Source organism: Lontra canadensis, unplaced genomic scaffold (assembly GCF_010015895.1).
Source record: "Lontra canadensis isolate GAN:19392208 unplaced genomic scaffold, GSC_riverotter_1.0 scaffold73, whole genome shotgun sequence".
Classification (NCBI taxonomy): domain Eukaryota; kingdom Metazoa; phylum Chordata; class Mammalia; order Carnivora; family Mustelidae; genus Lontra; species Lontra canadensis.
In genome coordinates, this window is record NW_022631067.1 from 249,195 (window position 1) to 264,918 (window position 15,724).

Here is a 15,724-nt window from a genome sequence, read left to right on the forward strand (position 1 = left end):
ACCCAGCTCTGAATCTTTCTGCGGGTTTAGGGGATCGAGGGAGGCAGGGGCCGGCTGGACCTCTGTCCTCCTTCACGCATCATTTCTGACCTGTTCTCTCGTCTTCGGTGTTCATGGTCGTCTTGCTGCTCTTGGAGCCAAGGTCCAAGTGCTCAGCGGTCTGGGTCCCTGGGCGCTGACCCCTACCCCGGCCCTGAGGCCCATGCAGACCAGGGCTTGATGGGCCAGGGACGGTGGGCCCTGCTGCTGTGACCACAGACCCTCTCTGCAGGCCAGGATCTGAAGCTTTCCTGAGAAAAATGTATGGGAGCCACTGGCGCTTTTCTCGTATGTGTGCTGCCGAAGCGAGCAGGACTGGTGCTTTTTTCTCTTTAAGTTACTAAACCTATTTTTCAAGCAGTTTTATGTTTGCAGAAAATTGAGTAGAAAATGGAAGGAACTCCCATGTCCTTGCCCCACCTGGCCCCTGTGGCTGACATACCGTGGTGCACTTGCTGCAGCTGGTGAGCAGACGCGGGTCAGAGGCTGTGCGCCCCCTGGTCGGGCAGAGGATGGGGTCCCGCCTACAGAGTCCTGCAGGGTGGCCCCGTGGGGTCACCAGAGACGGCCCCTCTCTCGTTCTGGTATTTGTTTCCTAGTTAGCTTGTCTAGAAGGTTAATCGATTTTATGATTCTGTCATGTCTTTTCTCTGCTCACGTTGGATTTAGTTGGTCTCCTTCTAGACTCCTTACATAATTTTCCTTAGAGAATTTACGTCTTTATTTGGTAGAGTGAGAGAGAAGGTACGAATGGGATGAGGGGCAGAGGGGGAAGCAGACTCCCCGCCGAGCAGGGAGCCCCACACGGGACTCCCTCCCAGGACCCTGAGATCCTGACCTGAGCTGAAGGCAGAGGCCTTAACCCACTGAGCCACTCGGGCGCCCTGAGATCCCTTACATCAGTGAGGTTAGATCTCTCCTCCGACCTGCGCGGCCACTGCTGTAAAGTCCCCGTAAGCACTGCTTTTGCGGCATCCCACGTGCTGTGATGAGTTTTATTTTCATTTTCACTTATGAAAAGAAATGAGCTAAAAATATCTCTCAGTTTCTCCCGAGACGTTTTGGGTTGGGTCGTTTTGGAAGTATGCTGGTTCACCTTCAGATACTGGGGTGATGAAGCTGTCTGCCCTGACTTCCCGCTTCCTTTCCGTTCTCCCGAGAGCGGACGCGTGTGATGCACCTCCCATTGCCGGCCGCTGTCTGTGCCGCAAGACGGGGAGCCCCCAGGCGGCCACCGGAGCGGGGACGGGGAGGGGGGGCTCGCCTCCCAGTTGCTTGTCATTCACCTTAAGTAAAAATGGGAAAAGCTACCAAATCAGTCTTTTCAATGCACCAGCCTAAGACTGTTTTCTCCTCAGAGAAGCTGAGTGTTGACACCACGCCTGTGCTCTGGGTGCCGCCCCCCTACCCCCCCAGCTGAGCACGTTGGGGCTGGGACCGTGGGACCAGAGCCTTCGAGGGCAGAGGGCAGTTCCGTGGGTTCTGAAGCTGTGCAGAGGCCGAGCTGGAAAACCCGCATTTCCTGCCGCCCTGCGGTGGCGGGTGTGGCCCCGGCCCCAGTACCCTGCCCGGGGTGTCGGGTGTCGGCGTTTGTGGCTGGCTTGTTTGTGAGCAAGCTGGCGTGTCACCCACAGGGCACGGGACACGCCCAGACCCTCCATCCGCTGTGCAGTGACTTGTGGGAACTTCTGAGCCGCAGCCGTATTGGGGGCGTCCTCTCCGTGCCAGGCGGCATCTGGGTGGTTAGGGTCACTGCCCACCCTCCTCTCCCAAATCTGCAGAAAGTAGTGGCCCCGGGCCTGAGTGGAGAGTATCTGCCCCTCCGCCGGCAAGGGCTTGCCCTCGGGAGGAAGCGGCAGCCATGGGGTCTGCTGCTGCGGGTGGCTTCTCCTCCCGGTGGGGGACAGGAAACGCGCCTCGGGTCGTCCACGGTGGGGGTCCGTCCGGCCCAGACAGGCTCTCTTGCTTCTCAGAGCCCACTGAAAATAGACAGGGCCCTGTCCCTGCAACGGCTGTGGCCAGCCTGAAAATGAAGGCAGAAGAGAGCCGGGCCCAGCGCGTGGGAGGACACCACTGGAGGACACAGGCTTTCCAGGAGCCTGTGTGGACAGGCCTTTGCTGTGCTCCTTGATCTGCAGCCTTCACTGGCACTGGGTTGTAGATAGAGGGCAGGCTGCCTGCCGCCCAGCTGCAGCGTCCTCCCCGGAGCCAAAGGACGGCGGCGCCTGCCCCGTGTGATGCTTGGGGAAGCCCGGAGCCTGGCCCGGCTGCGTGAAGGGGTACTGCGGGCCGCAGGGCTGTGTGTGCTCCTGCGGCAGGGTTGGCGGACGCTGAGGGCCCCTCGCGTGGGCTGGGCGGGCCCAGAGGGTCGTGATGCATCAGGGAGACTGCCATTGGCACCCCCATTCCATGAGGGGCCTTCTGGGGCCAACACTCCCTGGGCTGTGTGTGACGGGCTCCTGGTTCCCTGGGGCCGCTGGCTGCTCCTGGCCAGTGCATCCCTGTGAAGGCAGCCCTGCTGCACGGGGCAGGAACCCCTCAGAGCCCGTGGTGGATCCTCAGTCTGTGCTCTGGACACGGGGTGTTGCCCAGGGTCACACAGGTGTGATGCTGGTCCAGTCCTACCATCCAGGAGATGTTGCTGCACCCTCTGAGGCTACTGGTCCTGCTGTGGAAGGAAGGGCCAGAAAGGGCCGCACCCAGCCTTGCCTGCAGCAGGGGAGAGGTGGGCTCCCCGGGGCCTCAGTGCCTGTCTCGCCCACACGCATCAGGTCTCCCGTTTCTGTCCTGGGCGAGCCAGAGGTCCAGGGGTCCAGAAGCTGCAGGAAGAGTAGGGCCGTGGCCACCACGTTCAGAGGAGTAAACTCAGGAGGCCAGGGGACTCCGCCGAGGGGTCTCGGCCGCACTCCTCCGGCCCAGCCACCTGGCCCACCATCTTGGGCCTGGATTCTTCCAGGACAAGCAGTTTTCCTCCCCAAGCTGCAGAGTCACAAAGTTTTAGTCGGAAAGGACCTTGGAGGGGCTCCCAGTCAGCCTTCTTGTCCAGTAAAAAAGACGGTTTTGGGCTCCGAGGCGGCTCAGTCATTGAGCATCTGACCTGATTACAGCTCAGGTCTTGATCTCGGGGCTGTGAGTTCTAGCCCCACACTGGGCTCCACGCTGGTCTGAGCCTATTTAAGAGAAGTGCTAATTTTCACGTCGTAGTGCATTCTCCTATAAACCGCCCGTGTGTCACGCTTGCTGCTGTTGGATGTTTCTGAGGGAGCAGGTTCCTCTTCCCTGAAGCCCCTTCCCACTCCCCCCGACCCTGGACCCCTGATGGTGACCTGATTAGATCCTGCAGCTGATCTGCCCTTTGCACAGACGCAGACGCAGGCAGAAACACAGCACTGGTCTTGTTCTCAGCATTCCAGTCCCCTCTGCTCCCGTCTCCTTAGAAGCATCCATGAGCACTAACTTCCTGTCTGGGGCCCAGGACTGAGACCCCTGCCTAGGGTCCAGGCCTCACACGCACAGAAGGATGAGATGGTCCAGAGCTGGGTGTACCTGCGCGCGGGCTCAGCGTCAGAGGCAGGGACAAAATGTAAAGCAAGCAAGCGGATGTGCTTGGGAGGCGGTGTCCTGAGGGACCGTCCCTCGCGCTGTCTGGCCGCTGGCTTCTGAAGCAGCCTTCTGGGGGAGCCGGGCCCGCGTCCGGCCCTGGGATCTGAGTCAGGGCGGGGCGGTGCTGGGGTTGCCACGTGGGGTCAGGCAGCTTCACGTTTGTGAGCGGGGTTGCTGGGAGCGCCCCTGCGCGTGGCCGTCCCCTCATGACCCTCTGTTCTTGCACCTTCCAGGGCAAGGTCCACCTGGAGCTGAGGCTGAGCGAGGTCATCACTGACACGGGCGCTGTCTGCCACAAGCTGGCCGCGCGGTAAGACAGCGACAGCGGTCTTCTCGGGACCGGAGACTCCGAGCCCAGGCGGTGGGCGGGCCGTCCTTCTCCAAACGCACGACTCAGAATTCTGGAGTCGCGGGTCCCCCATGACGATGCTTCTCTGGCCGGGCGGGCGCGTCGTCTTCTCACCCTCCTCCAAGCAGGCGGCTGTCTGGGAGGTGACGCAGCTGGTGTCTGCAGCAGCCGTAGTCAGGGAGACGTTTATACGCAGGTGCTGTGTGTGCCCGGGCCATCCCGATAAGGGGACTGTCAGGTGCATGTGCGAGGCCGGTCGGCAGCCCCGCGGCCTGAACTCAGGACCCCCTCCCAGAATCCGGAGCTCCTCCCCTGGTCACGCTTGCTGAGTGTGAGCAGCTGTGCCCGTGTCTACACCTGGTCTCCGAACCGTGTGGCTGTGCCCGTGTCTACACCTGGTCTCCGAACCGTGTGGCTGTGCCCGTGTCTACACCTGGTCTCCAAACCGTGTGGCTGTGCGCGTGTCTACGCGTGGTCTACACGTGGTCTCCAAACCGTGTGGCTGTGCGCGTGTCTACGCGTGGTCTACACCTGGTCTCCAAACCGTGTGGCTGTGCCCGTGTCTACACCTGGTCTCCAAACCGTGTGGCTGTGCGCGTGTCTACGCGTGGTCTACATGTGGTCTCCAAACCGTGTGGCTGTGCGCGTGTCTACGCGTGGTCTACACGTGGTCTCCAAACCGTGTGGCTGTGCGCGTGTCTACGCGTGGTCTACACCTGGTCTCCAAACCGTGTGGCTGTGCCCATGCCTACGCGTGGTCTACACGTGGTCTCTGAACCTTGTGGTGCGCTCTTGACTTTTCGGTCCATGATCCCATAGATCGTCTGGAGGAGGCTGAGGACTCTCGGGTGGTGCACAGGTATGCGAGCTCACACACGTGTGCAGGGTCCTTGCCCTCTGAGCCCAGCGAGGCCTCGGAGGGTGCACACCTCGCCGGGCTCCCGCTCCCACGCTGCCTGCCCCGCGGGCCCCACGTGTGCCTTTGCTGGCAGTACCTGCGGCTGCTGGGGTCCCGCGGGCGGCTGCCGGGGTGTCGGAAGTCTAGGGCCTTCGGGAGGGACTCCTGAGAAGAGGACGTGAAGGTGCGCAGAAACCAGTCCTCTGGTGTTAAGGACCCATGAGACACCAGGCGCTCCAGCTTTCCTCGTCTTTTGGACAGACGCTTTCCCGTCTTCACCGTGTCTGACAAGCAAGGGCTTCAGTGAGATCGGGTGATGCCCCTTTCTTGGGCTCAGAGTGCAGGCTCTGCCTTAGCACTGTGCTCCCTCTGTCCCGTCACAGAGGGTGGGGGCGGTGCGAGGAGTTTCCACTGTCGTCTGCCACCCTCAGAGGGCTCTGCCCCGCCACCCACCGCGCTGCTCGGATTCACCATCTGTTGGCTGAGGGTGGCCTCTGGTCCGTTGAGGCTACAGGGCTGTCACCGTGGGACACGCAGGAGGACATACGTGGGAACGTGTATGGGACGCCGTGTAGCCTGGGGTGCCGTGTGGGACACAGCGAGCTTTGGCCTTCACCCTTCGGTGCTCCCACTCTTCTTAACGTAGTTGCTCCCGGACCCTGTAGCAGTGAGCGGAGTCACCGGTTTTCTCGTTTACTTACTGGTCTGTCCCTTCTTCCAAAACAACTTAAGGGTTTTTAAAAGCAGCCTTACATGGAATAAGGAATGTGCTTTAGTGGCGCGGGGACAGAATGGACGAGGTGGGCAGAGAGCTGAGGCGGGTGAATACGGGAGAAGGGGGCCAGGATCCCTGTCCCGAGGGCTGCCCCGTCCAGCCACACATCTGCCTGATGGAGGGCGGCTGTGAACCATTTGGCCGGGAGTAGCTGTCGTCCTGATCGGAGAACCACGGGTGTGGCACCCAGAGCAGAAGACTAAGTCATACATCACAGCTACACACTCTGCCATCCCCACCTGTCCCCAGCCACCATCCACGCTGTCCACGCCGTCCCCTCCTACCCCCGGAGTCTCTGCCGCCCACGCTGTCCCTACCTGTCCCCGCCCACCCCCAGGATCCCCCGCCCACGCTGTCCCTGCCAACCACGGGAGCACCTCAGACACTCCCCTGTGGAGTCGTCCTAGTTAACGCACCGGGGATTTGCTTGGTTCCTGCATCTTTGTGGTGTAATCCCTCTTGCTTCTTCCTAGTACACACTAGTACACATGCTAGTACGCACCCTAGGACATAGTAGCACATGCTACTATGCACGCTAGCACACACACCAGTACACACGCTAGTACACATGCACTAACATGCACGCTAGTACACACACTACTACGGACGCTAGGACACCCTAGCACAAATACTAACACACTAGCACACACTGGAACACACTAACACACTAGTACCCACATTATCACACACGCTAGCACACACCAGGGTACACACACTAGCACCATACTAGTACACACATTAGCACACATGTTAGCACGCACCTAGTATACACACTAGCACACATGCTACCACACATGCTACTACTCATGCCAGTAGACAAGCTAACACACTAGAACACATGAACACACTGGTACACACATTAATACACATGCTAGCGTGCATGCTAGTACACACACATTTGCATACCAGTACACACACTAGCATGTTTACACACACTAGTATACATGCTAGCATATACACCAGCACACATGTTAACACACACTAGTACTCACACTAGCATAATGCTAGCACACGCATTAGTACATGCTAGCACACATGACTACACACTAATATACATACTAGTATATGCTGGTACAGAACACTGATACATTAGCACACCTAGTACACTTGCTAGTACACACCAGCATACACTAGCACCTGTACTAGCACACATGAACATGGCTAGTGCGCATGAGCACACACTAGTACACACTAGTGCGCATGCCGGTGCACATGGACACACGCTAGTACACACACTGGTGCACGCTGGCACATCCTTTGGTACATACGATCACACACACGAGTACACTTTGTTCAGAATCCCAGGGCTGAGGGGTCCCCCACAGGGATGCAGTGAGGAGGAAAGTGGGGGGTGCCACAGTCACAAAGCAGCTCAGGTCCTCCAGTCAGGGAGTCAGCAGTGACTGTGAGACCACGGACTTCTCTTTCTTCATCCCGCCTCCGTCCGTCGATTTTTCTTTCACTAAAAAAATACCCTTCACATACCATAAAATTGAGCGTTTTAAAGGGTACACTTTGAGTACATTCACAAGGTTGTGCAACGGTTACCCCTAAGCACTGTCCAGTTCCAGAACATTTCATCATCCTGAAAATGAAATCCCATCCCCCGTCGCACCCCACCCCCCTCCCCAGCCCCTGACAACCACTGGTCTGCTTCTACGGATTTGCGCATTCTGGATGTTTTATGTAAGTGGAATCACATGCTCTGTGGTTCTCGGTGACTGGCTTCCCTCAGCGAGCTGGAGGTCTTCAGGGGTCATCCCCGCTGTCGCGGGTGTCACTGCTCCCACCCTGTTAAAGGCTGGGCACTGTCCACCGTGTGGGTACACCCCATTTTCTGGTCTGTCACCCACAGATCCCCGTTGGGTGGGTCCCACCTTTTGGCTGTTGTGAATACCGCTGCGGGGACATTCGCGTGTGAGTGGGAGACTAGTTCTCATTTCCCTTGGGGACACAGTGGAGGGGTAGAATCGGTGTGTTGTATCTTAACTGTGTTTCAGTTTCTGAGAAAATGCCAGGCTGCTTCTCGTGAGGCTGCCCCATCCACAGGGCCCACAGCGTGTGAAGGCTCCAGCTGCTGTGTCCTCGCTCAGCCCAGACCCTCTCGTGAGCTGCCTGCTTGTTTCCTCCCAGGGGTGTGAAGTGGTGTTGACTCCTGTTTCCCTGAACGACGTTGACCGTCCTTTCCTGTCCTTCTTGGCCGGCTCTGGATCTCCAAAGAAGTGTCTGTTCAAGTCCTTTACGATTTTTTAATTGGGTGATTAGTATTTTATTACTAAGTTGTAAGAATTTTCCATGTATTCTGGGTACTAGACTGTTGTCAAATATATAACTTGAAGACGTTTTCTGTCATTCTGTTGTCCGTCTTCACTTTCTTAACAAGGTCCTTTGTGATGCAAGAATCTTGAATCTCCATCGGCTGCATCTGTTGTTTCCTGTGTTTAGGTAGATTTCTAAGAGATCTTTTCCCGATCGGAGATCGTGAAGATTGGCAGCTGCGTTTTCCTTCCAACATCTCTGGGGTTTCATTCTCCCCTTTTGGTCCTCAGTACGTGTGGAGTTAATGTCTTATGTGTGGTGTCCAGTTGGGGTCAGCGTTGGTTCCTTTCCTTTCGAAGATGCAGTTGTCTCAGCACCACTCCGGGAGAGGTCCGTTCTGCCCCAGCCAGCTGCTGCTGGGTCATAGTAAATGGTCAGACTTATTCGTGGACCCTGTTCTCTTCCACTGACCTGTGTGCCTGTCCCGTCCCCGTGCTTTAGCACACAGCAGGTTCGGAAGTCAGGGAGTGTGAGTCTTCCATCTTGGTCCCTTTCTCGGGCCTCCCTGGCCCTCCTGAGCTCATTCATTTCCATATGAGGTTCAGGATCAACGTGTGAATTTCTGCAAGAGTAGCAGCTGGCATTCTGGTAGCAAGTGGGCTCAATCTGCAGGTCCGTTTGGGGAATTAGCAATCCGAGCCCTGCCAGCCCCAAAACAGTCCGTCCTTGTGGTCAGCTCTCCTGTAATTTTCTTAAAGAGTCGCTGTTTCTGTAAGATCTCAGAAATGTCCCCTCTTTCATTACTGATTTTAATGACTTGAGTCTTCTTTTTTGTCAGTCTCGCTACAGGTGTGTCGAGTCTGTGGCTCTTCTCAAAGGTCCCGCTTTGCCTCTCCTTTGTTCTCTCCTTTGTTATCTGTGTGATTTCCTTCTTTCTGCCTGTGTAGGCTTTTCGCTTTTCTTTTTCTGGTTTCTCAAGGTGGAAGTGTAGGTTATTAATTTGTGATCTTCATTCCTTTTTAACGTAGGCATTTGTAGCTACAAGTTTTCCTCTAATGTTGCAATCGCGTTTGTATTTTATGACTTTCTTCCTCAGAGCCAAGTCAGTTGTGTGCATAGGGGACTTTTGGGACAGAGCAGGAGACAATGGCCACTCCGCCTGTGATATGAAAGGCTCTGGACCTGAAATCCCGGCATCCGAGCTGGCAGACCTCCCCAGACCCGCGGCAGGCCGCAAACCCCGACCTGCTCCGCATGTCGTCTCCTTGTACCAACCTGCGTCTCCGCATCTCTCCCGCACTTGTTCGGAATCACACGTGCTCATGCCTGTGTCTTTGCCTCAGGCCCTCGCCTCTCAGAGGCTACACGGGCTTGGGCCAACCTCGAGGTGTGTCAAGGGCTCGGCAGAAGTTAAGAGCGGGGCCGAGACCGTTGAGAAGTCGCTTGCGCAAAAGTAGATTCATTCCAGTAGGGTTCGCTGCTTGCCCGAGAATCGCCTCAGCCCTCCCTCCTGCCCGGGAGCACCGTGACGTACTCCCACGCCCCTCGCTGTAAGCGCGGGGCTAGGCTCAGCCGGCACCTGTTGCCCGGACCTGTCCCAGCAGCCCCCGACACGCGGCCTTCCCTCCTTGCCGGGCGGGACTTTCTGAGGGCTGCTCCAGCCAGTCTCACGTGCCTTAAAACAACAGGGACGGATTCTGTCCGCGTTCTGAAGGCTCTGAAGTCCGGCCACACCACAGTCTGTCTGGAGGCTTCAGGGGACGGTCCCCTCCCCCTCGCCCAGGCAGTCCCTCTTCACAATACCCCCCACCCCCACCCCGCGTCTGAGCGATCTCCCTCCTGTAAGGACACTAGTCATTGGGTGTAGGGCCATCCTGAATCCAGAATAAGCTCATCGTCTCAAGAGCCTGGCTTGATTACATCTGCAGAAACCTGTTTCCAAACCAGGTCGCATCTCCTTGGGGACCCACCACTAGCCCCTCACAGCGGGTGACTCCTACTTGCTGGCTGACCATCCTGCCCCCAAAGGCTACAGGACCTACATGCACTCTCAGATCCTTCTGGGCTCTCTTCACCTCTCATCTGTCCTGGTGGTCTTTTGTGGGGTGCCCGGGGGTGTTCTGGCCAGGCTGAGCTCTCTCTCCCGGCCTTCCCTCTCCCTACTTCCAGCTTATTGCTCTCCGCCGCCAGGTGCTCCCGTCCCCGCCCTCCGAAGAGCAAGGCGGGGCCTCGTCTACCTTCCCCAAATGGCAGGTCGCCCTCTGTGAGGTTCTGGCTCTTCCCGGGGCGTCCCTGGGAGTTCCCTGCCCTTCGGCACCCGGAGCGCTTCCTGTGGGCTTTCCCGGCTGGCTGCGAGGCAGGCCGGACAGCATCTCCCCTCCCGGCCGGCTGGAGGGTGAAAGCTGGGAGGACGGTGCTGTGGGCTGAGCGCTCTGGTGGGTGTGCGGGCAGAGGCTCACAGAAACCTCCCTGACCTTCCGCGGTGGCCTTTCCGACTGTAAGCCTGCTTTTCCGTCTGTTCACTCGTACGTCCTCGTCTGCTGCGGGGACATCTGCGCGAGCCTCAGGTGGTTCGGGGACCCACCATCCTGCCGTTCTTGCCGGCGTGGAGGGCGTCTACCAGTCCCCGCCTCCGACAGGTGCCTGCTCCCGTGGGAGCGGCTCGTCTTCACAGCCAGACCTCGGGCTGGACTGTCTTGTGCTTTTCTTTCATCCCCAACAAGGGTGAATAAACCTTTTAATCGTTCATTCAGGTCTGTCCTGAGCTCCTGCTCCCTGCCAACACCTGCGCGGCCTCCTGCGGCCTCCACCTTCGCGGGGAGACATGTTTGCCCGTGAGCATCTCCAGATTTCCTTCGCTCGAGCTGAGTGTTGCAAGAGCCTGACGGCTAAGAGCAGCCCGCCCAGCACCGGCTGGCACGGCGCTGGGCTCTGCTGGGCTCGCCGCCTTTCCTGGCGCTGTGGGCAGTCTCTTTCGGGTGTCCTGTGGCCACCTGCTGCGTCTGAAAGTTAGGGTTCCTGCACTTTGCCACCTCTAGGCTCCACCGTCTCCCACCACGTAAGAGTCCTGTTGAGAGTCCCACAGGCACCCGCTGGGGAGCCTCCCTGACCGGGATGGGGGCCAGGCAGCTGGGGACCGGGGTTGTGGTCCTGGGGTCCTGCAGGCAGCTGCTGGGGAGTCCCCCGGACCCAGACCCAGGCTGCAGGGCTGTCGGCCGGGGAAGCAGGCACCAACCACCTGTACCTCCACCTTGAGGTGCACCCAAGTGAGGGTTACCTGTTTCCGGACTTCCATCAGCGTCTCAAATCCAATAAAGATCTTGTTTTCTATTATTAGGGAATTACCAACCCTGGCTCTGTCTGAGGTTGGACCAAGCATGAGTGGAGGTGGAGCAGCTGGCCGGCCAGTGGCTGGTGGCCACGGTGAGATTTGTCACCGCACGGCCGGGTCCTCTGCAGCCAGTGGTCCAGCAGGCAGGCTGTGTCCTGCTCATGGGGGTGGGAAGCAGAAGCACCAGCCTGTGGCCACAGTGGGGGTTGGCGGGGAGGGGATGAAACAAGGTCCCGGAGCCGCAGACCATTACTCCAGCTGGGAGGCGCAACCACGTTTTATGGGTCAGTTCGAATACAAAGTCCTGTAGATGTTAGAATGTGTACGAAATCTTGTGCTTGTGGTGCCTTGGGTTCCAGATTAGTTGACTGGTCACTCCGTATGTCACAGTGTCCTTTCCTGGAGGTAGGAATGCCCAGCAGAGTAAATACTTTACTTCTCTCTATTTTTCTAGAACATTCCGAAGAGTCACTAGAAGTTGTTCTGAAGACAGTAAGCCTGGAGAGATGCGTTTTGTGTGAAGTACAGGGGGGCTTGGCTTTGTGTGCCCTGGGCAGCCCCCGACAGTGCCCACCGGCCGTGCGCTGGGCCGTGGCCCACCTGGAGCTGCCCAGGGCCGGAGCAGGAGGGGGTCTGGCGCACGTCCTCCGGTTTGCGTGTTGGGCCTGCCGGGCGGGAGGGTCCTTTATTCCTCCCAGATGTTTTCGTGCAGGTGCAGTCAGTACCTAGTCTTTGCTTTGAGTCAGAGAATAGCGTGTTTCTCGTGTTGGTCTTCAGAGGAAGGAGCGACGGGGACATGCGGGCGCTGGAAGCAGCTGCTTCTCTAGGGCATCAGATGTGGGGAAACTCGCTTTCACTTTGGTGCTTAGCGATGACGTCGAGTTTCTGGCCGTGGAAACCCATGGTCTCTGAGGATCTGAAATGTGGGCACACTTACCGTCCAGGCCTTCCTGATGAACAAGTGAATGTAGAAGCAGCGTGTTTGCATTCAGCTGGGTCATTTGCTGCGGGTCAGCACGGGAGCCTCCCCGCACGTCCCCTGAGCAAGCTGTTTTCCCACTTCTCACAGCTGCTGTCCTGTTGGGTCCTCTTCTCCCCCACCTGTCTTGCCCTTCAGTCTGCAGCCGCAGCCGAGTAAGCGCGAGCTGCCCCATGGCACCCATTCCTGGAAACGTGCTTGCCACGGATAAGATCGCAACAAATCTTTCTTTCCCGATGATTTAATGCATGAAGAAATATTTCTTTAATGATGAGTTAATGAAGGGCGGAAGGTAACCGAAGACCAAGTCGGTGATCTAGGAAAGAAACCCAGAAATACTTCGTAAAGTAGAGTAGGAATAAAGAGTTGGAAAAATTAGGGAAGGCTCACATCATGGGACTGGCGTGGACGCGACTTGAAGGGCTGTAAGCACCATGAAGGAGAAATGAAGAAAACAAAACCCTGCAACCAGAAAGAAATATTCTGGTAAAATGCTAGAAGCGAACTTTTTCCCAAGAGGGACACAAGATGGCTTGGCTTATGAAGGAGTGCGGAACCCAGTTGTTTCCTGACTTCCCGGTGCCCAGGAGAAGCTGGAGTGCTCAGCTCTGCGAGGGAAAGTGACCGTACATCCGTGAAGCCAAACGGACATTCCTCTTTGGGAGGACAACGGTCCTGCCACGATGCAGTCCTGGGACCCGGACCCCCTCTCCCACAGAGACAGCTAAGGAGCCGGATGCCGGGCGAGGGGGACAGTTTGGATGTTGGGCAAATGGCATTTTCGCTTTGTGACCCCAAGTAAGGGAAGCAGACCCGGGAGCTGCAGTGGTCCTGATTTTGTTCTGCAGGTGTGTGGGTGGCAAGGGGCAGGAGGGCTCCCAAGTGGGGCCTGGAGGTGGGAGGGGAGACAGAGATTGCTGTTGGGAGTCTGAGGCCGCTGCTGGTGGGTTCTGGAGAGGAAGGGACTTGCCAGCACTCCCGCAAGCCGTGCGAATAAAGAGGGGTAACGCCCTGGGTTCAGGCGGAGGTGAAGGGGCCCGTGTGGGGCTGGGAGGCATTTGAACCCCTGCCAACCCGGTGGAGATCCTTGTTCCCATTGGAGGTTCTGTGCGGACTCAGAGGGCCACACCTATGTGGTGGGACAAACAGTCCCTGGACAGAGGCGGCCTGAAATTCCTAACGTCCAGCCGGTGCTCCCAGTCGGCGTGCCAGGAATAGGACGATGGGACCCACGGCCTGGAGAAGGGACAGTCGGGAGAAGCACAGTCGGATGGCAGGGGTGACAGGATGAGGGGAAATGGTGGTCCTGGAGCTTGTGTGACCAGCTGGGCTCCAGAAGTTGAAGCGAACCAGGGAGCAGGACAGTTGTGCCGGGACCTGTGGGAGGGATCGGAGTCTTCTGCTGGGCGGCGTGCGTGGTACGGAGCCCATGGTGTCTGCTGGGCGGCGTGCGTGGCACGGAGCTCATGCACAGGCTGGGTCTGCAGGCCCCTCCGTTGTTGGGGCCCCCGTTTTCCCACCTGTAACATGGCCTCATCGCAGCGCCTGGTCCGTCAGCTCCCAGGGGAGCTGAACTCTCAGGACGTGAAGGCAGCGGCCTCGCCCCCGGGAGGTCCCAGCAACCTGTGCCCCTCAGATAAGACAGCTGTGTCCTGAGGGCAGTGCTTGCACTCTCCTGCCCCCACGTGTCTTCCGGTTGCAATTCGGTGCACCCGTCCGTGTTTATTAGGAGCGTCTGGGCCACGGGTGACCGAAGCCACCCAGGGCTCATGGCCCTTGGCCCTGGCTGTGGACAGCCACCTGCCACGGCCTCACAGCCACCTGGGGAAGCTGCCTGTGGGCCCCTCCCACCCCGCTCCTGACGCCCCGTCTCTCTCCTCAGCATCCTCGAGTGCCAAGGCCTCCCCATCGTGAACGGGCAGTGTGATCCTTACGCGACTGTGACACTGGCCGGACCCTGCAGGCAAGTACTCTGTGCATGGGGCGGGTGGGTAAGTCGCCCGCTGTGACGATGCTGGGGCTTCCACAGAAATGCAGGAGAGGCTGTGCGCTGGGATGTGGCGTTCTGACTTACTCTGGTCTCCTCTGTGGCCCTGAGATTGCTTTCTGGAAACAGCCCCTCTCTTCTCCACGCTGGGTGCCTTAGGCTCAGTAAAGCTTCCTGATTTGCATACTGTGTGGGTTGGAGGCAAACAGAAATATGTATAAGTAGCAGGAGGAGGTTACTGGTGCATTTGATCACTCAGTCTGAAGGTGCAAAGACTCGGTGTCAACAGCGTTGGTTTTAACCTTAACCCTTCCTCCTTGGTTACAGATCAGAAGCAAAGAAGACAAAAGTGAAAAAGAAGACCAACAACCCCCAGTTTGATGAGGTGTTTTATTTTGAGGTTGGTATTTGAGCCCCGTGAATGTCACATGGAGACCTTGGGGAAGGCGTGTTTCCGGCCCTGGGCCCCGGCTTCCTCCTGCAAGTTCTGGAATGACCCCGGCACGAGGCCTCCCTCCCAGCCTGCGGCGTCAGCCGGGCTCCCAGGAACTCCCCTCTGGCCCCTGGGGAGAAAGGCCATTTGTTGCTTCCTTGGTTTTGAGTTGAATCCTGACGAGTTGTACTTCCCAAGTTGTCACGATCGGCGTGTTTTTCACTGTTTGCCTGTTTGGGGTTTTGGTTTTCGCTTGCTTCACCCGGTCTTTCCTGAGCAATGGAGGGAGGCTTGTCTCCCCAGAAATAGGGAGGGGTCTTGAGGCAGAAGAGCAAATGCGTTTGAACCCAGAGATCCCCTGGTGTCCTCTCAGGACTGGGAACCGCTGACGTTAGTGAGATGGGAGGCCTGCGGGCCGAAGGCCATCGACAGGACAGTAGCAGACGTGGCTGCTTTAGTGTGACCCTGGCCCAGAGGCAGTGTATTTGGGGTGATGTTGTTTCCACCCACGAGGGTTTCTCGAGGGTCTCCTGTGGCCCGGGTCCTGGGGGCTGAGGGTGAATGAGGCTCTACCCCTGCATTCCTGAGTTTGCCCCAAGCAGGGAAGCGTGCGCAGGGTGGGTCGTGCTCGTGGGGAAGTGACTGTTAAATCAGTGGCCCTGGGGAGCCACAAGCAAACAGCCCCCAGTCCTGCCTGGAAGGAGTCTTCCCGGAACGGCGACCCTTGGGTGCAGTCTGGGAGGGGCACAGTGAGGCTGCACGGAAGCGTGTCTCTAAACGTTGGGTGAGGTTGGGGTGAGAAGGGGGAGTTTTGGAAGTCGGGGACTTGGCTCAGAACCGATGCGCTCACGTGCGGAGGACCTGGACATGTTCTGACAGATCCAGAAGCCCACAGGTTTCTAAAACACAGGAGGCTGCGGTCAGGCTTCTTGGGCCGTGGTGAGGGGCGTGGAGTCGGAGTGCCAAGGGCACAGCACCGTTCTCTGTCCCAGAAAGACATGCTTATTCCATCACCCAGTGCAGAAAGTGGGTAAAAGACTCAGGGTTGGTCAGGAAGCTGAAGCGGTCAGC

The 15,724-nt window shown here is 58.0% G+C and overlaps 1 protein-coding gene across 3 annotated transcripts in view; it reads left to right on the forward strand.

Moving 5' to 3' along the window:
- Nucleotides 1-15,724, forward strand: part of RASA3 (RAS p21 protein activator 3) — a 113,330-nt gene that overhangs the window by 72,267 nt on the left and 25,339 nt on the right. For all 3 annotated transcript variants that reach the window (XM_032880995.1, XM_032880996.1, XM_032880997.1), the window contains 3 exons: nucleotides 3,876-3,952; nucleotides 14,116-14,196; nucleotides 14,548-14,620. In XM_032880995.1, the coding sequence (XP_032736886.1) occupies nucleotides 3,876-3,952; nucleotides 14,116-14,196; nucleotides 14,548-14,620 (231 nt within the window). The remainder of the gene's footprint in view (nucleotides 1-3,875; nucleotides 3,953-14,115; nucleotides 14,197-14,547; nucleotides 14,621-15,724) is intronic.